The sequence below is a fragment of the Thalassophryne amazonica genome, chromosome 8 (genome assembly GCF_902500255.1).
Source record: "Thalassophryne amazonica chromosome 8, fThaAma1.1, whole genome shotgun sequence".
NCBI lineage: Eukaryota > Metazoa > Chordata > Actinopteri > Batrachoidiformes > Batrachoididae > Thalassophryne > Thalassophryne amazonica.
The window spans coordinates 8,203,037-8,225,343 of NC_047110.1; the positions used below are offsets into that span (position 1 = coordinate 8,203,037).

General features: G+C 45.3%; 1 protein-coding gene across 1 annotated transcript in view; it reads right to left on the reverse strand.

The window, feature by feature from the left end:
- Window positions 1-351: 351 nt before the first annotated feature.
- The window catches only part of LOC117515240 (synaptic vesicle glycoprotein 2B-like), an 84,514-nt gene continuing 62,558 nt past the window's right edge, over window positions 352-22,307 (reverse strand). The window contains exons 11-15 of the mRNA XM_034175719.1: window positions 15,896-15,984; window positions 12,418-12,551; window positions 7,609-7,809; window positions 7,348-7,507; window positions 352-589 (exon numbers count right to left, since the gene is read on the reverse strand). Coding sequence (XP_034031610.1) covers window positions 406-589; window positions 7,348-7,507; window positions 7,609-7,809; window positions 12,418-12,551; window positions 15,896-15,984 — 768 coding nt within the window. The 3' untranslated portion in view covers window positions 352-405. The remainder of the gene's footprint in view (window positions 590-7,347; window positions 7,508-7,608; window positions 7,810-12,417; window positions 12,552-15,895; window positions 15,985-22,307) is intronic.

Here is a 22,307-nt window from a genome sequence, read left to right on the forward strand (position 1 = left end):
AGAAGTGTCTGATGCACATCAAAGGATTTACTGAGATCCAGGATCGACTCGCAGTGCCACAGACACCACTGTTCAATGGACAGCTATTATTAGCCATCATGCACTTAGCTCCTGAAATACTTTAAAGTGTTTGGATGTAAACCCGTAGTATTAAACTGACTGTACTTCTTTACAAACACTTCAATTCTCTTTCTGAATGTGTCAACTATTTAAAACTAAATCTGTCCATGTTTAGCATCAAACAGCATGATATACTCTAAAAGCTGGAAAAGAAAAAGAAAAACTTCTTTAGAGAAAGAAAAGCCTTGAGGTTTGATTCTTCGTGTTGTTCCAGTGAAGTCAAACGATCTTTTCTCCCAGGCTCTGGGTTTGTCCTCTCCCTCACCTTCCGGCCTCCACATGAGCTCACTGCAGGATTTTCTCTCGTGTGTCAGGTAGTTTGAGCGCCACCAGACCACCACACACCAGCGCACCAAAGGACAGAAGAATGGGGATGGCCATGGTGATGCCGACGAAGCTGGCGAAAATCGAGCTGCCCAGTACGGCCGCCAACTTACACAGAGCGTTCAGCACTCCGAACGCCGTGGCCCTGAGAGAGAGAGACACACACACATCTATAAATACACACACACAGCCCTGAGAGAGAGACACACACATCTGTAAATACACATATGCGCATCTATAAACACACATGAAGACATACACACATCTATAAACACACACATAAAGACCAGATCAGCTGGTCTGTGAACACTATTGACACCATTTTTTTCAGCACGGAAATCAGGGCTGGGGGACCCTGCGTGCCCAGATGGAATCTACCCTGCGGGCTATGCTCTTGATGCCTGGGAGAAGTGGTGCATTGCGTGCTTGGTACCACTCTCTGTGGAGGACGTTGAAGACTTATTTATATTTGATTTTATAGTGGGAGGGCTGGTGCTTATTGGTTTATGTGCTGCCCTGACCTACCAGAGAATTGGCAAGACGGCTGCTAACAGAACCACGACCACTCACCTACAGACATGGGGCCAAATACAAAATTTGTATTTGAAAATACTTAAATACAGAGTTTTTGTATTTGTATTTGTATTTTCTGATTTTGAATTCAAAGTATTTGTATTTGAAATACATCGCCAATCCCAAGTATTTACAAATACTTTTACAAATACTTTTTGAAATACTTTTCAAACTTGGGAATCTCTGTGACACCGTCTTGAGACACACCAGAAAACTATAAGATCCGCGTTATTGTGATTGAGATACAATGATACAATATGCTGAGATGAGAAGATATGACATTTTATTATTGTTTTGTGATATGGTGGATACAAAAGGATGCAATATTGATGGAAACAGAATATATATTGTGATAGTTTGATTATTGCCTGTGATATTATAATAGTGAATCTGTGATAAAACATTCAATCCTTTACTTATCAATATTATTTGGTCATGCTATTTTCACAATAAATTATCACCGGTTTATCAGTTTTTGTGTTGATAGCTCATAGAAAGTGTCTTTGTATTTGAAATACTCAAAATCTAAAGTATTTGTATTTGTATTTGAAAAAGTACAAAGTATTTGTATTTGGAATTCAAAAATCTAAAGTATTTGTATTTGTTTTTAAATACAGTGTAAAGTATTTGATCCCGTATCTGCTCACCTATTCATAATGATTAATGAGTTGGGTAAGACAGTACAGTGTCAGACTGTGTTAACCCTTCAATTCAGACATAAGTTGGAAAACATCTCGGAGCAAATGTACGCCTTGCAAAGGAAGATGTCGGAGACCAGGGAATACTCAAATTGGATTTGGTTGGTCAGAGGAGCTGTAAATGGTGTTTCTCTGCTTAACCCTAAACATGGCAGGCTTATCAGCCTCCAAAGGTCAAAACGCCCCACTGTTTTCCTCCAGAAGAATCTCTACGGCCTTGGTGAACCGTTCGGCTGTCCCTCTTATCTTTCTGCCCCTCCCCTACAGGCTGATGTTGTCAAGGCAACACCAGACATAGGCACACTGACAGAAACTGATACAAACTCATCTGACTGATACGAACTGATCTCATCTGCACACATGACGCATGCCTCCCCCTCCAACCCACGCACCCCCCCACCTCTGTCCTGCCACTTCCCCCGAACTCACGGCTGCGCAGGATACTGCTGCAGCCACCCCACACTCACATTTCCTCAATTCGGATGAAGGACTGTCTTAAAGTTTAGCGTACATAAACAATCAAATGTATATGTATGATTGTTTTAATTCTGATGTGTGTCATTATTACATTCAACTAGTAATAACTGTGGCTGTATTGCTGTATTTTTGTCTGAGGTGATTGGGTGTGAAGATAATTTTGTTGCACTTGTAACTTCATTGCACTTGTAATGATAATAAAATCTATCTATAGACATACACACATCTACAAACACACATAAAGACACGCACATATCTACAAACACATACATAAAGACACACACATCTATAAACACACACATAAAGACATACACATCTATAAACGCACACATAAAGACACACATATGTCTATAAACACACACATAAATTGGAGGGAGAGTAACATAAGAGTACCTAATCCGCTTAAAGAAGACCTGTAGATCAGCGCTGACACCAACGAACAAGATCACTGCCATAAACCAGTTTGCATTGCCTGTGGTGACCTATGGGTCTGGCATAGTAGACTGGCCACAACATGAGCTTAATAAGTTAGATACTAAAATCAGGAAGATGCTCAGCCTACATAAAGTTACATAATGCATGGACAGAATATATCCCCCCATCGAGAAGGTGGCCTAGATCTTACAGAAATCAATGAGGCTTATAGAGCAACTATAATAAGTATCGGACACTACTTAAAGAGTTGTCAAGAACAAGTCATGAAAAAGGTAACGCAACATCACATTAAGACCTTGTCACAACAGATCTCCATTATTAAATTGGCAGAGGCGTCCAACACCACCACCCCCTCCCAAGTCCCTCCCTCCCTCAAAGACCCCCCCAGTCAGCAACATCACTACAGCTGAGGTGAGGAACGTGCTGCAGAGGATCAACCCCCGAAAGGCCCCGGGCCCTGACGGAATACCAGGGAGGGTCCTAAAAGATTGTGCACACCAGCTGTCTGAGGTTCTGGCGGATATATTCAACACCTACTGTCCCAAGCCAGAGTTCCGCCATGCCTCAAGACATCAAGGATAATCCCTTTGCCAAAGACCTCTGCACCATTGTGCCTCAACAACTACAGGCCCCATCACCAAAAAGTACTTTGAGAGGCTGGTGATGAGGCGCCTGAAGCAGACCATCGATGTGACTGTAGATGAGCACCAGTACGCGTATAGGCAAAACCGGTCCGCAGCTGGATGCCATCTCCACCGTGGTGCATCAGGCCCTCTCCCACACAGAGAACAAGGACTCCTATGCAAGGCTGCTGTTCCTGGACTTCACTTCTGCGTTCAACACCATCATCCCACAGAAACTTGTTTCCAAGCTGGTTGAACTAAGAGCCCCCTCAGCACTGTGCAACTGGATCCTGGACTTCCTGACTGGGAGGCCACAGAGTGTCAGGATCAGCACCACCTCATCCTCCACCATCATCCTGAACACTGGCTCACACCAGGGTTGTGTGCTCAGTCCACTGCTGTACACATTGATGACCTTCGACTGCAGAGCCCAGCACAAGAATAATCTTGTTAAGTTTGCAGACGATACAGCAGTGATCGGGCTCATTAGCCAAGGGGATGAGACAGCGTACAGGCAAGAACCTGACACGGTGGTGTGGAGACAATAACCTCATCCTCAACACCCAGAAGACCAAGGAGATAGTTGTTGACTTCCGCAGGTCAGCCCCCACCACCCCTCCCCCTCTACCTCAACAGAGCTGTGGTGGAGATCGTCTCCTCCATCAGGTATCTTGGGGTCCACCTCTCCAACACTCTCACCTGGCACACCAACACCACGGCTGTCATCAAGAAAGCCCACCAACGTCTCTATTTTTTGATGAAATTGGGAAGGGCTGGACTGAACACTGAGGTCCTCAGGGCCTTCTACAGCTGTGCAGTGGAGAGTGTCCTGTCCTGCTGCCTCCCAGTGTGGTATGGTGGCTGCACAGCGGCGGAGAAGAAAGCGCTGTAGCAGGTGGTGAAGTCTGCACAGAGGACCATCGGATGCAGTTTACCACCCATTGGGGACATCTACATCTCCAGATGTAGAGACAAAGCCACGTGCATCCTCCGAGACTCCACCCACCCTGCTCACAGTCTGTTCACACTCCTTCCCTCTGGAAGGAGGCTGTGCAGCATCCAGGCAAAAAAGTCCAGACTGAAAAACAGCTTCTACCCGAATGCTGTCAGACTGCTGAACAGTTCAACATCCACCACCAAACTGTGAACACTGCACTACATGCACATTGTCACCTTCTTAATACTCTAACGCTGCTGCTGCTGCCGACCCTGTGCCCTGTATATATATTCTATGGCGCATATTGTACATTGCAAAAGTTTATATTGCACAAGTTTATACAATAGGTTAGGTTAAAAAAATTGTCCCTAGTAAGGGTTGAGTGACAATAAAAGTGAGTCTGAGTCTGAGTCTGAATCTGAAAACTTTGGAGGAAAGCAATGATCTGACACCTGCAATAAAACTAGCAAGACAGAGCAGAGAACAATACAGCAAAAGAGAACAAAAACATCGAATGGACAGAAGGAAACGGCACAAAAGGGCTAGACAATTCCAAGAAGAACTCGAAAAGGAATACATAGACAAAGAAGGGTCTCTATGGTGGCTTACAAATGGATAACTTGGTTTTGATGAAGAACGTATTATAGTTGGAGCACAAGACCAGGGACTTTTAACAAATGGCTTCCAAAAATGGCAGGAATTTCACAAAAGATCAATGCTGATTCTGTCATACATCTGTTGAGAGTGTAAACCATCTAACATCAGCATGCCAGATCCTCAAGGCAGATGGGCATGATACATCCCAACACAACAAGATCTGTAAATAACTACACTGGAAAGTATGCAGGGAACTGGAGGTGGAAGTAGAAGGAAACGTCTGGGAGCATGAGCTAGCGCCAGTCTCATCCAACAGAAAAGTAACTATCTTCTATGAGAAAGGGATCCCAGCAGGAAGACATATCGAAGGATGTGCAATAAAACCAGATACTGTCATGTGGAACAAGCAAGAGAAGACAGCAAAAATTATTGATGTAACAGTCCCCAATGACTACGGCCTGAATCGAGCTGAAAGGGAGAAAATCACAAAATACCAAGACCTTAAAAATGACCTGCGAACAACATGGTCATTGAAAGACATCGATGTCATACTAGTTGTGGTGGCGGCAACAGGCCTTATGAAGAAGAGCCTGAAGAAATACCTCAAGGTAATCCCTGGTCACCCAAGTGCCCATGAGGTGCAGATATCTGCAATTAAGGGAACGGTCACCATCTTGAAGAGAGCCCTCAGATAAAATGTCAGCAATGTTTAGGATGCAACTATAGACCCCGAGTGTGGGGCCCACTGCACTCTGTAAAAAGAGAAATCTAAGAGAAATAAAATAAAAAGACATCTAAAAACACATGCATAAAGACACACACACATCTATAAACATACACATGAAACACAGGCACACACATCTGTAAACACACACATAAAGACATACGCACTTCTATAAACACACACATAGACATACACACATCTATAAACACACACCTAGACATACACACATCTATAAACATACACATGAAACACATGCACACACATCTGTAAACACACACACAGACATACACACATCTATAGTGTTCTTACTGGACACTTGCCTCGAGTGTCCTCGGTATCACTGTGAAGAGGGTTTGTGAGGAGAGATCTCTGTATGAAGACGCTTCAATGAAAACGAACCCCAGCTAAAAACTCCACAAAGCAAATATGAAAACGTCTAAAAATGATCAATTGTACTGGCCAGATGTCTCCCAGGATAAAAAGGTCCCCAAATCATACCTAGGCACCAGGGTGTGTGAGGAGAGTAATGGTGCAACTTCTCCCAGTGCTGCAGTGAACGATCTCCCCTGCAGGAGCACTCAGCTGGATAATACACCAGATGAGCATAGTTGTAACCCTGGACTCCAACAGCAACAGCCTCAAAGGGCCAAAAGAAATTTACGAAACTAGGCCACTGTAAATTGGACCATTGAGGAGAAGAGAAAGATATTTTACTGCTTCGCTTACTCAAGGCATGAGAAGTGGGGCAGGAAGAAAAAGACAGTATTTGAGGAGCTATAAACCCACACATAAAGACACACACACACACACACACACACACACACACACACACACACACACACACACACACACACACACACACACACACATCTATAAACACACACATAAAAACACACACACACATCTATAAACACACACATAAAGACATACACACACACACACACATATATATATATATATATACGAGGTCTATTAGAAAAGAAACCGACCTTATTATTTTTTCAAAAACTATATGGATTTGAATCACGTGTGATTGCGTCAGACAAGCTTGAACCCTCGTGTGCATGCGTGAGTTTTTCCACGCCTGTCGGTTGCGTCATTCGCCTGTGAGCAGGCTTTGAGTGAGGAGTGGTCCACCCCCCCGGCGTATTTTCATTGTCAGGAAATGGCGGAATGATTTGGGCTTCACACGTGATTCAAATCCATATGGTTTTTGAAAAAAATAATAAGATCGGATACTTTTCTAATAGACCTTGTATATATATATATATATATATACATACATTTTATATAAACACACATAAAAACACACATCTATAAACACACACATAAAGACATAAACACACACATATATGTATAAACACACATAAAAACACACACATCTATAAACACACACATGATCTGTGCCCAGATTGAATGATCTGTGACATGATCACATGATCTATGACACAATCACATGCTCTGTGACATGAACATTTCAGAGTGGCCTTTTATTGTGGCCAGCCTAAGGCACACCATTGAATTTATTAATATGTCACACCTGTGAGGTGGGATGGTTTATCTCAGCAAAGGAGAAGTGCTCACAAACAGATTTAGACAGATTAGTGAACAGTATTTGAGAGAAATAGGTCTTTTGTGTATATGGAAAATGTTTTAAATCTTTGAGTTCAGCTCATGAAAACTGGGACCAAAAATAAAGGTGTTGTGGTATTTTTTTTCACCTCTTACTTGTAAGAGATGGTGTGACCAGCAGCCCCTTTCCCTTTAAAGTTGCAAAATAAGAAACTTGTAACAGTCATCACCACACAGAGAAAACCAGAGTTAAAGGACATGCCTTACCTTTTGGAAGCAGGATAGAGTTCCACGGTCACCACCTCTATGCCGTTCCATGCAGCCACGGCAATGCCACAAAATAAGCACTGTAAGGCAATGATTGCTGATTGGCTGAAGCTCAGAAAAAGGAAGAACGTGCAGCCTGCTGAGATGAGCATCGAGCCCCCTGAAGAGATGCAGATGGAAATTTGTAGATGGTGACCTGATAAATATATGTTTGCGTGCGTGCGTGTGTGTGTGTAATAATGACTTTGTTCAAATGGCCACCTATGATTTTGACTCTGCCGATCTTGTCCATGAAGAGGGCAGAGATGATGTTGCCAGGTAACACGGCGAGGCACCCCAGAAAGCTGACCAAGTAAATAAGAACATCGTTTTCCTCCAAAGTGTCCAGATGGCAGCCGTGTTTGTTGTGCTCGAAGCTAGTGTTTTCCAATTTACAGTCTATGAATTTCTCCTCCCACAGATCTGAGGACGACAGAAGAGTCAAACATCACAGCTGAGTAGTTTGAGTTTGTGAACCATCTGTTTGACTGCATTTAATTACACAGCTGTTGTGGCACAGACAGGCAGTGGTGGGCATTATCGAAGATAATGTTTTCATTATCGGATTAGCTTTTCAGATAACTTTGAAAACTATCATCGGACCAATTATCTTCCAATAAGTTTTGGTCTGATAATTTTTAGACCGCTAACATTTTTGCAGACATAGTAAACAAAGCTTAATAGTTACAAACATGTATGAAGTCTAAAATACTTGAGTACCTACCTGTTAAATGTTTTGTAGTAGATGCACAGTTCTATTCTCTACAAACAGAGGAGAGCTGGTTCGAGAAGAAACCACTCTATCCTCTACAGGCAAAGAAGAACTGGTCACAGAAAAGAAAAAACTCATTTCTTTTGACCCCATACTGATACGCTGGCAATGTCACCCAAGTCATCCAGGGCCATACAGTTTTAACTTATGGTTAAGATTTTAAACAAACTACAAACAAAAAATGGCATATTTTACAAAAGCACATTTATATGTAAACACCAACACACACACACACACACACATCACATTAACGTGTTGGTTTTTACATTGAATGAATGAGACAACCAATCAGTGTTAGCGGAGGCACATTTTACCCAAAATCCCGTTGGGATATGTCTGTGTTTGTTACAAAACTTCAGAATTAGTGCATTATTTAACATTAAAAGATATATGTTATATTTTAACTTTGTACAAATGACAGAATTGACATTAATGGAGTCATTCTATCGATATTAATTTTATTTATAACTCAAAACCATAAAGAGAACCGGGTTTCGATACCCAACCTTACTAAGCGTTACATTTATGATACAACAATACCAAATATCACAGAATTTACTTGTTTAAATGATATCAGTGTTAAATTATTGCCTTACCTGTATTTATCTTGTGTAATATTGGAAATAAACGATGAGAAACTGACGAGGTAGAAAATTTGTTTAAGGATGCTATGAGATTTGGCATGGGAAGCAGGTGGGAAAGCATCTGGAACATCGAGACATTGTTGTGCATTTACTACCTTCACAAGAGCATTCTTTTAGATGGCAATAATTTACAAAAAGACGGAAAACTGTCCAAAGACGGTGAATAAGCATCCTTGGTCTCCAAACTGTGGCCCAGAGCAAAACAGAACTGTAACTCAGAGTTTTTCAAAGGAGCCCTTGCTTGTTTATCAGTTAAATTTCGGCCACTATGAATTACATGACATTATAATGGCCTCACGTCAGAATCTGAATTTCCCCAGGCTGAACTTCCCCAGAACCACCTTTTATGGCCTCACGCCAAGGCCAGAATCTCCCCAGATGCTGCAGGAAGATCTCTTCCACGATAAGACCTGGTCATAAACTTTGGGACTTGACAACCAGCTATTAACTAAGAACTTTGCTTAAAATAAAAAATGCATCAGTATTCTTTTATTCATATATATAACTTCTAATGTTGTATTGATTATTCAAGCAAATGCTTTGCATGTATTCCATTTAATTGATATGTGTTCCTTGTAACTGATGTGTGTTTAAGTGTGATCTTTCTGCATTATCAATATGTTGATGGTGAAATATTCTATTTTAACCAAATGGAGTGCTTAAGTTACTATTAATAATGTGTATCCATTTGAGTGCCAAAATAGTTAATGTGTTTAAATAATGGAATCATCTTTGTCTGCCTCTCTAACACATGAGGTTTTCTGTGAAATTACTCACCCTAAATGGGCAGAGTTTAATGACGTAAATTCCCCTTAAAAAGTTAGAACAGAGTTCTGCTCGCTCTCTCGTCTTGCTCTTCTGCTCGCTTTCTCTCAGCACTCTTTTGATTCTTTTCTTCAAACACTTAATTTAACTTTAGGGTCAACAAGGCCCCATGCTAAGCTAAGTTACCACGTGGCATTCATTCATCCATTCGTCATTATTCTTTGATAACATTTTTAAGGTTCGTCAAGTCTTTTGAATTTTTAAGAGAACTTCCGAGCTGAACTTTTCAAAATAATAGCGAATTGACAGAAAAGCGACTTTCCTTTTCTGTAATTTTCCAATGCTTTTAAAGTTTTTAATTTTTTTTGTCTAAATTCACAAAGACTTTTAATCTGGCTCCAACAAACTTTTTAAAAGCTACCAGAAACCATTTTCAACAAGTGCCTTCCACCTCTGGGGTCCAGCAAGCTGACGACCTGACTGCAAGCAGCCGTCGTGTCAGTACAGCGAGCTCACACAAAGCCTTTGGGATCACCCGGGGAGACCACTGAGTTAACCCCTGACCCAAGTGAGCTCACACTGCAAAGAGTATCAACACATCGATGGACGGAGAACCGTCTCTTCAACGGATCAGCTAAATGACCCAGTTAAAGGTTCCAGAAATAGGGTTTTGTTGTCAATGGATGCAAAATGGCTTCTTTTTAAACATATTGATGTTTGTTTAATAATTTTCTTAAAGTTAATTGGTTTCAAATTTCATCACTAAATTCTAATCAGATTTATTTACTTAAAGTCTTTAAGCTTTATCTCTCTTTCTTTCAGTGTCTCATGAGTAAACAAATTGTGTCCATAAATGAACTTATTTAATCACTGTCCACAAAAATGTAAATAAAATGTAAATATTTCTGCTGTGGTCCATTTTGTGTTCAGAAGAAAACCCTTGATCAATCGTATCCTAGAATTCAGACTTTCAGACCTGAGACTGATTAATTAAAATGAGACTGATTGATTAATTTGAGACTGATAAATTAATGAATGCTTAAATTAAAGTACCTATGTTTTAAATAGGTGGTGCCCTGAGTAAATTAGATATTAAATAATAATTATTAAACCCTAAAATTGTTAATCATTTTGGTGACCCATTAAATGAGGTCTAGGCCAATTTAATTCAATTTGGGAGTTTAACAATACTTTCGCTACGTATTTTTGGTGCTCTCCATGAGGCCAATAACAGTGCGAGGCTTAACTACTTATTCAACACATATTTATTGGAGCGCCCGTGTGAAGGACTTGTAAATTCACTACATTATTTACTGGTCCCCTGGTGTGAGGCTTTAGCAAATTCACTTCTCTACACATGCACGCACGCACATCCTCATGCACGCGTGCACACGTGCTTGCACATGCATGAGCACACGTGATTGCGCATGCACGTCCTCGTGCACGCACGCACACATCATCGTGCATGCACATGCACGCGCACCTACACACACAACGTCAGTAATCAGTAATTGGATTACTTTTTCAAAGTAACTGTGGCAACACTGACTGTAAACCATATCTTTCATTATTCTGTACATGTCAGTAATAAACAATGTGATATTGCTAGTTTTTGCAACCGTTAAGAATGAGTTAAGTCAACAGACAGGCACATTTTCATCAAACAATTCAACATATTAAAAAATTCTAAAAAGTCAGAAACATTATCTTCATCTGAGTATTTTTCACCACCAAACATGAAGAAATTGTGGTAAACTTTAGGTTGTCAAACTTAAAAACTTTTATTTCTTTATTTCCTTTGTTTTCTTTTTTCTTCAGATATTTTTCTTTGCATCTTTTCTTTTTTTAACTGGTGTGGGGGATGGTGATGAACATCCCCCCACCCGGGTCCATCCCTGGTCACACCTCTGCCTGCATCTGCACCATAGAAACACTCCTTTTGGAAGTCTGTACATTCAGAAGCTTAATGTAAAATACCTTTTTAATCAGCAGAAAGTGAGCATTCAGTGAGTGTGTACATGATCTTTTCTCCTCTTGGTCTCTGGTCCATGTTGCAGGACACCTCTAAGTTGTGCCAGACCCGTGCCAGAAGGCGCGTGCCACCCACGGCCCAGAGCGCTCACCCTAGTCACACAAACCAGCATGCTCGGACTCCACTTTTAAGACCCCCTCTTTTGTGTCTGTCGTGTCTGTCATGTCTGTGTCGTGAAGCCGTGTCCTATTCATGGTCCACTTTTTTTAAACCCAGTTATGACACATGTCGATTAGATAAATTTGGCGCAGTGCATCAGGGAAAACCTGCATCTGGGTGTGTGGCATAGCATGCTGTCCTAGGTGGGTTCACCTCACACATGCACGCCGGTACCATGCACACCTATGGCCACAGACAGATCTGTCCTCCATCCTCCTCCACAAAAAGCACCACGGTTCAGCCAGGAGCTGGCTGTGGTGACAACCAGTGAGGATTCACACATTGTGATTCACATTGAGTGAAACTCAGTGTAACACGTTCAAACCTCCTTATTCCAGTTAAGGGTCACGGGGGGCTGAGCCTATCCCAGCAGTCACAGAGGGAGGTGGGGGTTCACCCTGGACAGGACGCCCACTGTCACAGGTCTGACACACACAGACCCACTGACAGGTGGTTAACTTACAGTCACCAATTCACCAAACCTACACGGGGGAGAACATGCAGACTACATAGAAAGGACCAGGGCAGAGAGATCCCAGGACCTTCTTGCTGTGATGCATCTGTGCTAACCACTGTTCCACCCATGCTGAGATGACATAATGAATGATTCAAAATGTGTTTGTGCTCATGCTGACTTTTCCAGCGGACCCGACACCCACCTGTGTTATAGAAGACCGTGGAGTGGATGGTGCAGTTCTCAAATACTGTGTCAGTTGACTTGATATCCTCAAATCGACAGTCTTCAAACAATGAGTCCTCAAACTTCACTGACTTCATTTCTATACTGATGAACCTATTGATGTGGAATGAGACACAAAAAAACAAACAAGAAAATATGGACACACACACTTCTATTGCTGTTGCAGTGCAGAATGAGACTGACCAGAAAGGTCTCAGTGTTGAACAGCAGTCTGCTGTGGCAACTTCAAGACGCCTCCACTCAATATCCTCTATTCACTTATGGACAAACATTTTGCATGATGACCTCACTGGTCATATGTTTAATTTATTCAAAGACAGCTTATCTTACTCAGGACTGCTTATTGCAAAGGTTGAGACCCGTTCTGTCTGCTTTATTTCTGTGCAAAGCATAGAAGTTTAACAATATACAGCAGAATCATGCTGTATATTTTCTTGCTTCAACTGCACAGGCTTTTGGAGCATCCTGATGTTGTTACAGTACCAAACAGCTGCTTCAAATTCAACTGTCAGTTTACCATTGTGTATTAGAACAAACTCGGGTGATCTGTTCCCAAGCAAGACTTGGTTACCTGAAACGTCATTTATAATCATCTCACTCACTCACTCATCTTCAACCGCTTATCTGGGATCAGGGTCTGGGCAACAGCTCCAGCAGGGGACCCCAGAATTCCCTTTCCTGGGACACATTGACCACCTCTGACTGTGGGATCCTGAGATGTTCCCAGGCCAGTGTGAGGATATAACCTCTACACCTAGTCCTGGGTCTTCCCCAAGGTTTCCTCCCAGATGGATGTGCCTGGAACATCTACCTAGGGAGCCACCCAGGGGTCATCCTTACCAGATGCCCGAACCACCTCAACTGTATCCTTTCAATGTGAAGGAGCAGTGGCTCTACTCGAGCTCCCCACAGCTGACCGAGCCTCTCACCCCATCTTTAAGGGAGACACCAGCCACCCTCCTAACGAAGCCCATTTCAGCCAATTGTACCTGCAATCTGGTTCTTTCAGTCATGACCCAACCATCATGACCATAGGTGAGAGTAGGAACAAAGACTGACCAGTAGACTTTTGCCTTTTGGCTCAGCTCCCTTTTTGTCACAACAGTACAGTAGAGCGAATGCAACACCGCTCCTGCTGCACCGATTCTCCGACCAATCTCACACTCCATTGTCCCCTCACTCATGAACAAGACCCGAGGTACTTGAACTCTTTCACTTGGGGCAAGATCACATTCCCTACCCAAAGAAGGCATTCCGTCGGTTTCCTGCTGAGAACCATAGCCTCAGATTTAGAGGTGCTGATCCTCATTCCAGCTGCTTCACACTCAGCTGTGAACTGACCCGGTGAGTGTTGGAGGTCACATGCCAATGAAGCCAACAGGACCACATCATCTGCTAATTGGCCAACATGGCTATTCCCACTTACTCCATTCGAGGGTCACGGAGGGGCTGGAGCCGATCTCAACAGTTCCAGGGCCTGAGGCAGAGTACGTCCTGGACAGGACGGCAGCCCATCGCCAGACCACATGTGAACCAGTTATACAGCTTCATGATGAAGTGGTACAGAGGAGGATTTTCTTAAAAAGAAGAACTGAAAGTTTAGCTACAAATTGCCAGAAGGTGCATCTCAGATGCTAGCCTGTTTTTGATCTGTCTTGGTGAAAGAATATCCTTCTCCGCTCTGCTCCACTATGAAGCTAAGAGTGGTGATGCAAAATGCAAACTTTGCACTGTGCACAATTTCTCCAATCACAGCCAGAGAAGTCTATAACTTCTTCTGGGTTGTCTGGGTGTCTTTCCTCACTCTTCTCCTTCTTGCACAGTCACTCAGTTTTTGAGAACTGTCTACTCCAGACAGATTTACCATAGAGTCCCATATTGTTTGTATTTCTTCATAACTCATGTAAATAAAGTCCACGACATATCCAGTGCCTTGTAAACGTTCATGTATCCATCCCCTGAGTTGTCTGAAGAAAACTGGCAATAAAACAGATTATTTAAAGGTATTATACCAAAGCGGCTCATTACTTATGCAACCCATCATCTTGGCTTTTATATTTTTACTTAATTTATAGGGAAAATTATAAAATTATAGGGATTTGCTTTGAGTTTAGAAAGGTCATTTTAGAAATTTTTATATTGAGAAGCAAGAGTTACTTTTTGTATTTGAAATGGCATAAACAAATTAAAATGCATGAAATACCAAGGGGCTGAATATTTTTGCAAGGCAGTGTACATGTGGACTTAGTATGCTGTATCACTTGGTGGTTAATAAATATTTGACAACCCACACAAACACCACAGAGAAAGCCACAGGCGGGAAACGATCCCATGACCTACCTTCTTGCTGTGAGACAACAGTGCTAACCACTAAGCCACCGTGCTGCCCGACTTTGTCAACATAAAAAAGCAATTAGGGGAGGTGATGGTCTAGTGATTAAGCCACTGGGCTTGAGTCCAGAAGATCCTCGGTTCAAATCCCAGCCTGACTGGAAACTCACTAAGGGCCCTTGGGCAAGGTCTGTAATCCCCTATTGCTCCTGGTGTGTAGTGAGCGCCTTGCATGGCAGCACCCTCACATCGGGGTGAATGTGAGGCATTAGCGTGTAAAGCGCTTTGAGCGTCTGATGCAGATGGAAAAGTGCTATATAAATACAGTCCATTTACCATTTTAGAAAAGAAATAAAATAAAGTAGAACTGAGTTTATGAATTCAAATTATTAAAAAAAAATAAGGATGGCTATATTGTCTTATGAGACAGTAGTAGTAATAATAGTAGTAGTAGTAATAATCATAATAAGGATATATAACACTAGGAAATGGGCCAGTACACACTCACTGATCTGAATGATCTTACTGAGATCTTAAAGCACATTTTGTCCTCATCTTCCTGATATTTCTCAGTAATGATGGCCATGTTTGGACTCTAGGAGAGCCTGAGGCACCAGAGGTTGTCTGCTTTTAACAGACTCTGTACACATGAACACATTCCTTTTTCACACCTTGATTTCACATCTCTGCATCAACATTTACATGGTTATTATTTAAAAAAACAAGTCACCATGACAATAAATCTGTATTTCCCACTATTTTGTAAACTTTGTAATTAATGTGCAGCTCGCACGCGTGTTGGACAGTGGAGGGTGTTTGGGGGGGGCACACAAATCACAGATCAACTATGAGTCATTACACCACTACCAAGCATAAAATTAAATATTGTGTATCTTGTAGAATGTTGTTCACTTTTTGCATCTCTGTTGAAAGAACCAGTTTAAGAAAATCTCACATTGGTTGTGAGATGTATTTTATTTGAAAATGGTTTCATTTAGACTGCTTCTGTCTGTAATTGTCATGAATTTCGATAATGAAATATAGTACCTTATCACTGAAATATGTCAGTTCTCTTTTGTGTCCAGAGGTGGTGCTGTTTGTCTTACTTGTTGTTGATGTACTGCCCTTCTTTGTGGATCTGGTTTTCCAAAGAAAAGTTGAAATTGAAGTTCTCCACTCGTTCTTTATGAAACACCTAATGAAATATGAGAACAAGATTAATGTGATTACAGCCCAAAAGCAGAATAATCACAGAATCCAGAGCGTAATTCCTGCTGCTCAGCATCCTGTTTCTGTGCCTCAGCGTCTTCAGCATGTCACAATAACTCAGTTATTATTGGAATGCTGAATATAGTTTGGTATAACTGGTCAACTGCATCCACCTGAAAAGTCAGCAGGATGTTTATCATGTCCCACTGGCACTATAATGAGCACCTATAGGCCCTGAGAGTAAAGCCCCCGTCACACAAAGCAAGAATGTGCAGGAACCAGACCGACACAGCAAATATGGTCATAATACAGTAGTTATTATGTGGGCCGCTGAAGAGGAGGTACTGCTGGCCCACCACCAGAGGGCGCCCTGCCTGAAGTGCGGGCTTCAGGCACGAGAGGGCGCCGGAGCAACCGGGAGTGGCAGCTGTCATTCATCATCAGCACCAGCTGTCACTCATCATCACCAACCACATCACCATAAAGGCCGGGCAGCATCTTCACCTCGCTGCAGAGAAATCGTTCTACCTAACAGGTAAACTACTCAGCCTGAACCAACACATCAGTAGTAACGTCTTTTGCTTCTGTGTGTAATAGTACTGTTGCAGATGTACCTGTTTGTACGGAATAGTCGTGTGTGGGGAGTTGGCGTACTCCGCTCCTCGGTTGGAGGCGACGAACATACCGACAGGATCTGCACGTAACTCTGTAAAACTGTGATTAAGAGGTGGAGGTGTTTCCCACCCGTTTCTGACTGTTTGCTGGGTGTGCACGCACCCACCATCACCTGTCTGTTTTTTCTGCCAGCAGTACCAGATCTGACAGCCGGAGGCAGTGGCCACCTGGGGACTCAGCGCTTGGTGGCTCCGGAGTGCTCCAGATCCGTTGGCAGTGGAAGACGTGTGGAATCCGGCTCTTCTCTGGACAGGCGTCTTCTATCCGCGAGCCTGCCCACACGTCACCGTGAATTATTGACTGCTATTCTAAATTGTGTTGTCTGTTGTTCTGTTGTGCACATTCACAAGATTAAATTGTTGTATTTTGACTTATTCCATTGTCCGTTCATTTACGCCCCCTGTTGTGGGTCCGTGTACCTACACTTTCACAATAGGATTTCTCGGCCAGCGTCATGGATCCCGAGGGGCGTCAACCATCGAGTGAACCACCAATAGAAACGCAGGGTGCACAGGCGTCGGCAGGAGGCGTGTTAGGTGAGCTGCAGCAAATCTTATCCGCCTTCACTGCTCGGTTGGACTAACTGAGCAGAGCGTTATACTCAATCGGAGGATGGAGGCTCTCGCCACACAGGTGGAAGCGCACGCGCAGGGCGCTGCTGCAGCACCTCCTTCTGCTGACTGAGTGCCGCATACAGATATACCAGTGGTCGTTCAACGAACCCCCCCCCCTCCGGAACCGTACGGAGGTTGTGTCGAGACGTGCGCAGACTTCTTGATGCAGTGTTCGCTCGTCTTTTCACAGCGTCCCATCATGTACGCGTCAGACGCCAGCCGGGTGGCTTATGTTATAAATCTGCTTCGAGGTGAGGCACGCGGCTGGGCTACGGCGCTTTGGGAACAGAACTAACGGCTTCTGTTGTGTGTTGGGGGGTTGGCTGGACATTTTGTTGTTGTTTTCTTTTCTTTGCTCTCCAGGTGGTATGCAAACTGGTTTTTGTCTGTGGAGAAGGTGTTGATGGTACGGTCCTCTGGGGGGCGCTGTTGCTCCATGTATACCTGGGGACCTCTGTGGGATTCCGGCTTTGGCTGTTACTCCTGGAACTGGCGGTAAAGGTCTTCTGGGGGGTGTTGGGCTCTGCAGGTCGTTCTGGGAGGGTTGTTTGTTATTTTTCTTTGTGAATTTATGTTGGTATTGTGTTGTTGGGGCTATGTTGGGTTTTTGGATTTGGGTGTTTTTCTTTTCTTCCCGGGGTTGGATGGGACGGTCCCCTGGGGAGGGTTTGGGTGGGTTTTGTGTTTTTCTTGTATGTTGGGTTGTATATGGGACTCTTTTGGGGTTTTTGTTGATGCCAGCCGGCCTTCCAGCCGCGGTGCCCTGTCCTGCTGTCTGCGGTGGACCTTGGGAGCGTTACGCCGTCTGCTTCCTGATGTGGACCCCGGAGGGAGGTGCTGTTCTTGGGCCTGGTCTGTTCGGTTGCCGGGAGGCTTCCCGTTGATGGGGGGGGAGGGGGGGGTACTGTTGTGTGTTGGGGGGTTTGGCTGGACATTTTGGTGTTGTTTTCTTTTCTTTGCTCTCCAGGTGGTATGCAAACTGGTTTTTGTCTGTGGAGAAGGTGCTGGCAGAAGAGTCCTTCACCCTCATCAGCATTATTGGCTGCACTTGTGGAGGATGTGCACGTGCAGGTAATGACTTGCAGCACCTGTGGATGATGCTCACGTGCAAACTTAAAGAGTTTCAGCTGAAGCAGATAATGAGATGGCGTTCTGCATTTAAGCCATGAGTGATTCGAGCAGAATTGCCGGGAACTCGACCTTGTGACATTCGTTTGTGAGACGCTGAGGACCGCGCCTGGGTTTGACACATCGTGCCTGTGAAGGAGGATGGGTGAGGGACACATGCTGTCAGCACACATCAGAGGTGATGATTGTCTGAATAAGTGTTAACAGTAATTTGGTATTTTGTTACGCAGTATATTTGAACATTGATGAGAATTGTTCTCGCTTCTCACTGCTGTGGCGTACGGAATGATGATCCTCCACCTGTTGTGAGAGGCTGCTCATTTACATAAAGCTTAAATTCAGATCTGAATGTGTTGCTGATAGTGTGTGCCTTTGAAGGATATTTGTTGTAGCTGTTGACTTACCTCACCTTTTCCATCCTTCACGGAGTCAGTTTGTCGTATCCACCTGGGGGGTGTTTGGCGGTCAGTCTGGGTCCAGAAGCGTCGGGCTTCGATCCATTTGGGCGCTGGAGAGCGCGCCGTCCTTCACCTCGCCAGACAACCACACATTTATGTTGTACACAATTATTGCACAGAAGGGAAATAAATTTGTTTTGTTTTTGGAACCGCTTTCTGGTTATTTTAGCGCTGGGTTCAGTCAGACGCTGGTCCGATCCTCAACTCGTGTCTGCACATAACAGGCTTCTATCCGCATACACTGAGTTTGTGAGGGAGTTCAGACAAGTGTTCGATCACCCTCATAGAGGCGAGACCGCTTCAAGCATGTTGCTGTCGTTAAGACAGGGGTGTCGGAGTGAAGCGAAGTATGCAGTCGACTTGCGCATCGCAGCTGCGCCTGCAGGCTGGAATGCTGTTGCGCTCCGCGCCGCCTTCGTAAATGGACTGTCTCTGGTCCTTAAGGAGCACCTGGTGGCAAAGGACGAGCCACGGGATTTAGACGGGCTTATCGACCTGGTAATACGGTTAGACAACCAATTAGCAGAACGCCGATGGGAGCGAGAAGAAGGGCGTGGTCAGGCACGAGCCGCCCCTCTTCCTCCCGGGTCCGAAAGGGAGCCGTCCTCCCCACGCTCCACAGCCAGGGCACTCCACGTGACGACAGCTCCCCCTGCTGACGTTGTTAGGGAAATGAGCAGGGCCAAAAGAAAATCAGATCAGAGACAAAGGAGGCTGGCCCGTGGGGAGTGTTTTTACTGCAGCTCAACCGAGCACACGCAGAAAAACTGCCCCAAACGGTCAAAACAGCAACACTCACCCTTAGAGACTGGGCTAAGGGTGGGCCATAATACTCACGCGGGGAAACCCCGTAAATCTGCACGCATCCCAGTTACGATCCTGAGTAGGGATCTAACCCTTCACGCCCCAGCACTGGTGGACACGGGGTCGGAGGGGAATCTGCTGGATAGCAGATGGGCAGAGGAAGTGGGGCTCCCTCTAGTGGCCCTTCCTTCACCATTGAAGGTACGGGCACTAGATGGCACCCTTCTTCCACTAATCACACACCAGACACAGCCGGTGACATTGGTTGTGTCTGGGAATCACAGGGAGGAGATTGTGTTTTATGTAACACCTTCTACCTCCCGAGTGATTTTGGGTTTTCCATGGATGTTAAAACACAATCCCCAGATTGACTGGCCGTCTGGGATTGTGACGCAGTGGAGCGAAACCTAAGTGTTTAGGATCCTCGGTTCCACCCGGCGTGACAGCTAAGGAAGAGGGTCTAGTCCCCCCCAGTCTGGCGGCGGTGCCAGCCGAGTACCATGACCTTGCTGACGTCTTCAGCAAGGATCTGGCACTCACGCTGCCCCCGCACCGTTCGTACGATTGTGCCATTGATTTGATACCGGGCGCTGAGTACCCGTCCAGCAGGCTGTACAACCTCTCACGTCCGGGCTGCGAATCAATGGAGACCTACATCCGGGACTCGTTAGCTGCCGGGTTGATCCGGAACTCCACCTCCCCGTTGGGTGCTGGTTTCTTTTTTGTGGGCAAGAAAGACGGCGGACTCCGTCCATGCATTGACTACAGAGGGCTGAACGAGATCACGGTTCGCAACCGATACCCGTTACCTCTGTTAGATTCAGTGTTCACGCCCTTGCATGGAGCCCAAATTTTCACTAAACTGGATCTTAGGAATGCTTATCATCTGGTTCGGATCCGGGAGGGAGACGAGTGGAAGACGGCATTTAACACCCCGTTAGGTCACTTTGAGTACCTGGTCATGCCGTTCGGCCTCACCAATGCACCCGCGACGTTCCAAGCGTTGGTTAATGACGTCTTGCGGGACTTCCTGCATCGGTTCGTCTTCGTATACCTTGACGATATCCTCATCTTCTCCCCGGATCCTGAGACTCATGTGCAGCATGTACGTCAGGTCCTGCAGCGGTTGTTGGAGAACCGGCTGTTTGTGAAGGGCGAGAAGTGCGAGTTCCACTGCACTTCTTTGTCCTTCCTGGGGTTCATAATCTCCTCCAACTCCGTCGCCCCTGATCCGGCCAAGGTTGTGGCGGTGAGAGATTGGCCCCAACCGACAAGCCGTAGGAAATTGCAGCAGTTCCTCGGCTTTGCAAATTTCTACCGGAGGTTCATAAAGGGCTATAGCCAGGTAGTTAGACCCCTGACGGCCCTAACCTCCACCAAAGTCCCCTTCACCTGGTCGGATTGGGGCGAAGCCGCATTTAGGGAGTTGAAATGCCGGTTCTTGACGATCCCAATCGCCAGTTTGTTGTTGAAGTGGATGCCTCTGACTCAGGGATAGGAGCCGTGCTGTCCCAGAGCAGGGAGTCCGATAAGGTTCTCCACCCTTGTGCCTATTTTTCCCGTAGATTGACCCCGGCAGAGCGGAACTATGACGTCGGCAATCGGGAACTCCTAGAGGCTGAGGTGAAAGAGGCTCTTGAAGAGTGGAGACACCTGTTGGAGGGAGCGACGGTGCCCTTCACGGTTTTCATGGACCATTGGAACCTGGAGTACATCCGGACCGCCAACCGTCTGAACCCCAGGTAAGCCCGCTGGTCACTGTTCTTCGGGCGTTTTGACTTCCGGATCACCTACCGCCCCGGGACCAAGAACCAGTGATCTGATGCCCTGTCCCGGGTCCACGAAGAGGAAGTCAAGGCCGAGCTGTCAGATCCACCGGAATCCATCATCCCCGAGTCCACTATCGTGGCCACCCTCACCTGGGACGTGGAGAAGACCGTCCGGGAGGCCCTGGCAAGGAACCCGGACCCGGGGACTGGCCCAAGGAACGGATTTTACGTCCCACCAGAAGCCAGAGCTGTGGTCCTGGACTTCTGTCACGGTTCCAAGCTAACCTGTCTCCCAGGGGTGCGAAGAACCGTGGCAGTGGTCCGGTGGGCGTCGATGGAAGCCGACGTCCGGGAGTACGTCCAGGCCTGTACCACCTGTGCCTGGGGAAAAGTGGACCACCAACGGGCACAGGGACTCCTCCAGCCATTACCTGTGCTTCAACGCCCCTGGTCTCACATTGGCCTGGACTTCGTCACGGGCCTCCCGCCGTCCCAGGGCCTGACCACCATCTTCACGATAGTGGACCGGTTCTCCAAGGCGGCCCACTTCGTGGCCCTCCCGAAGCTCCCAACGGCCCAGGAGACTGCAGACCTCCTGGTCCACCATGTCATACATCTGCATGGGATTCCATCCGACATTGTCTCAGACCGTGGTCCCCAGTTCTCCTCGCAAGTCTGCAGGAGTTTCTGTAGAGAACTGGGGGCCACCGTGAGCCTCTCGTCTGGGTACCATCCCCAGACAAACGGACAGGCAGAGCGGGCCAACCAGGAATTGGAGCAGGCCCTCCGCTGCGTGACCTCCGCGCACCCGACGGCCTGGAGCAACCATCTGGCCTGGATCGAGTATGCACACAACAGTCA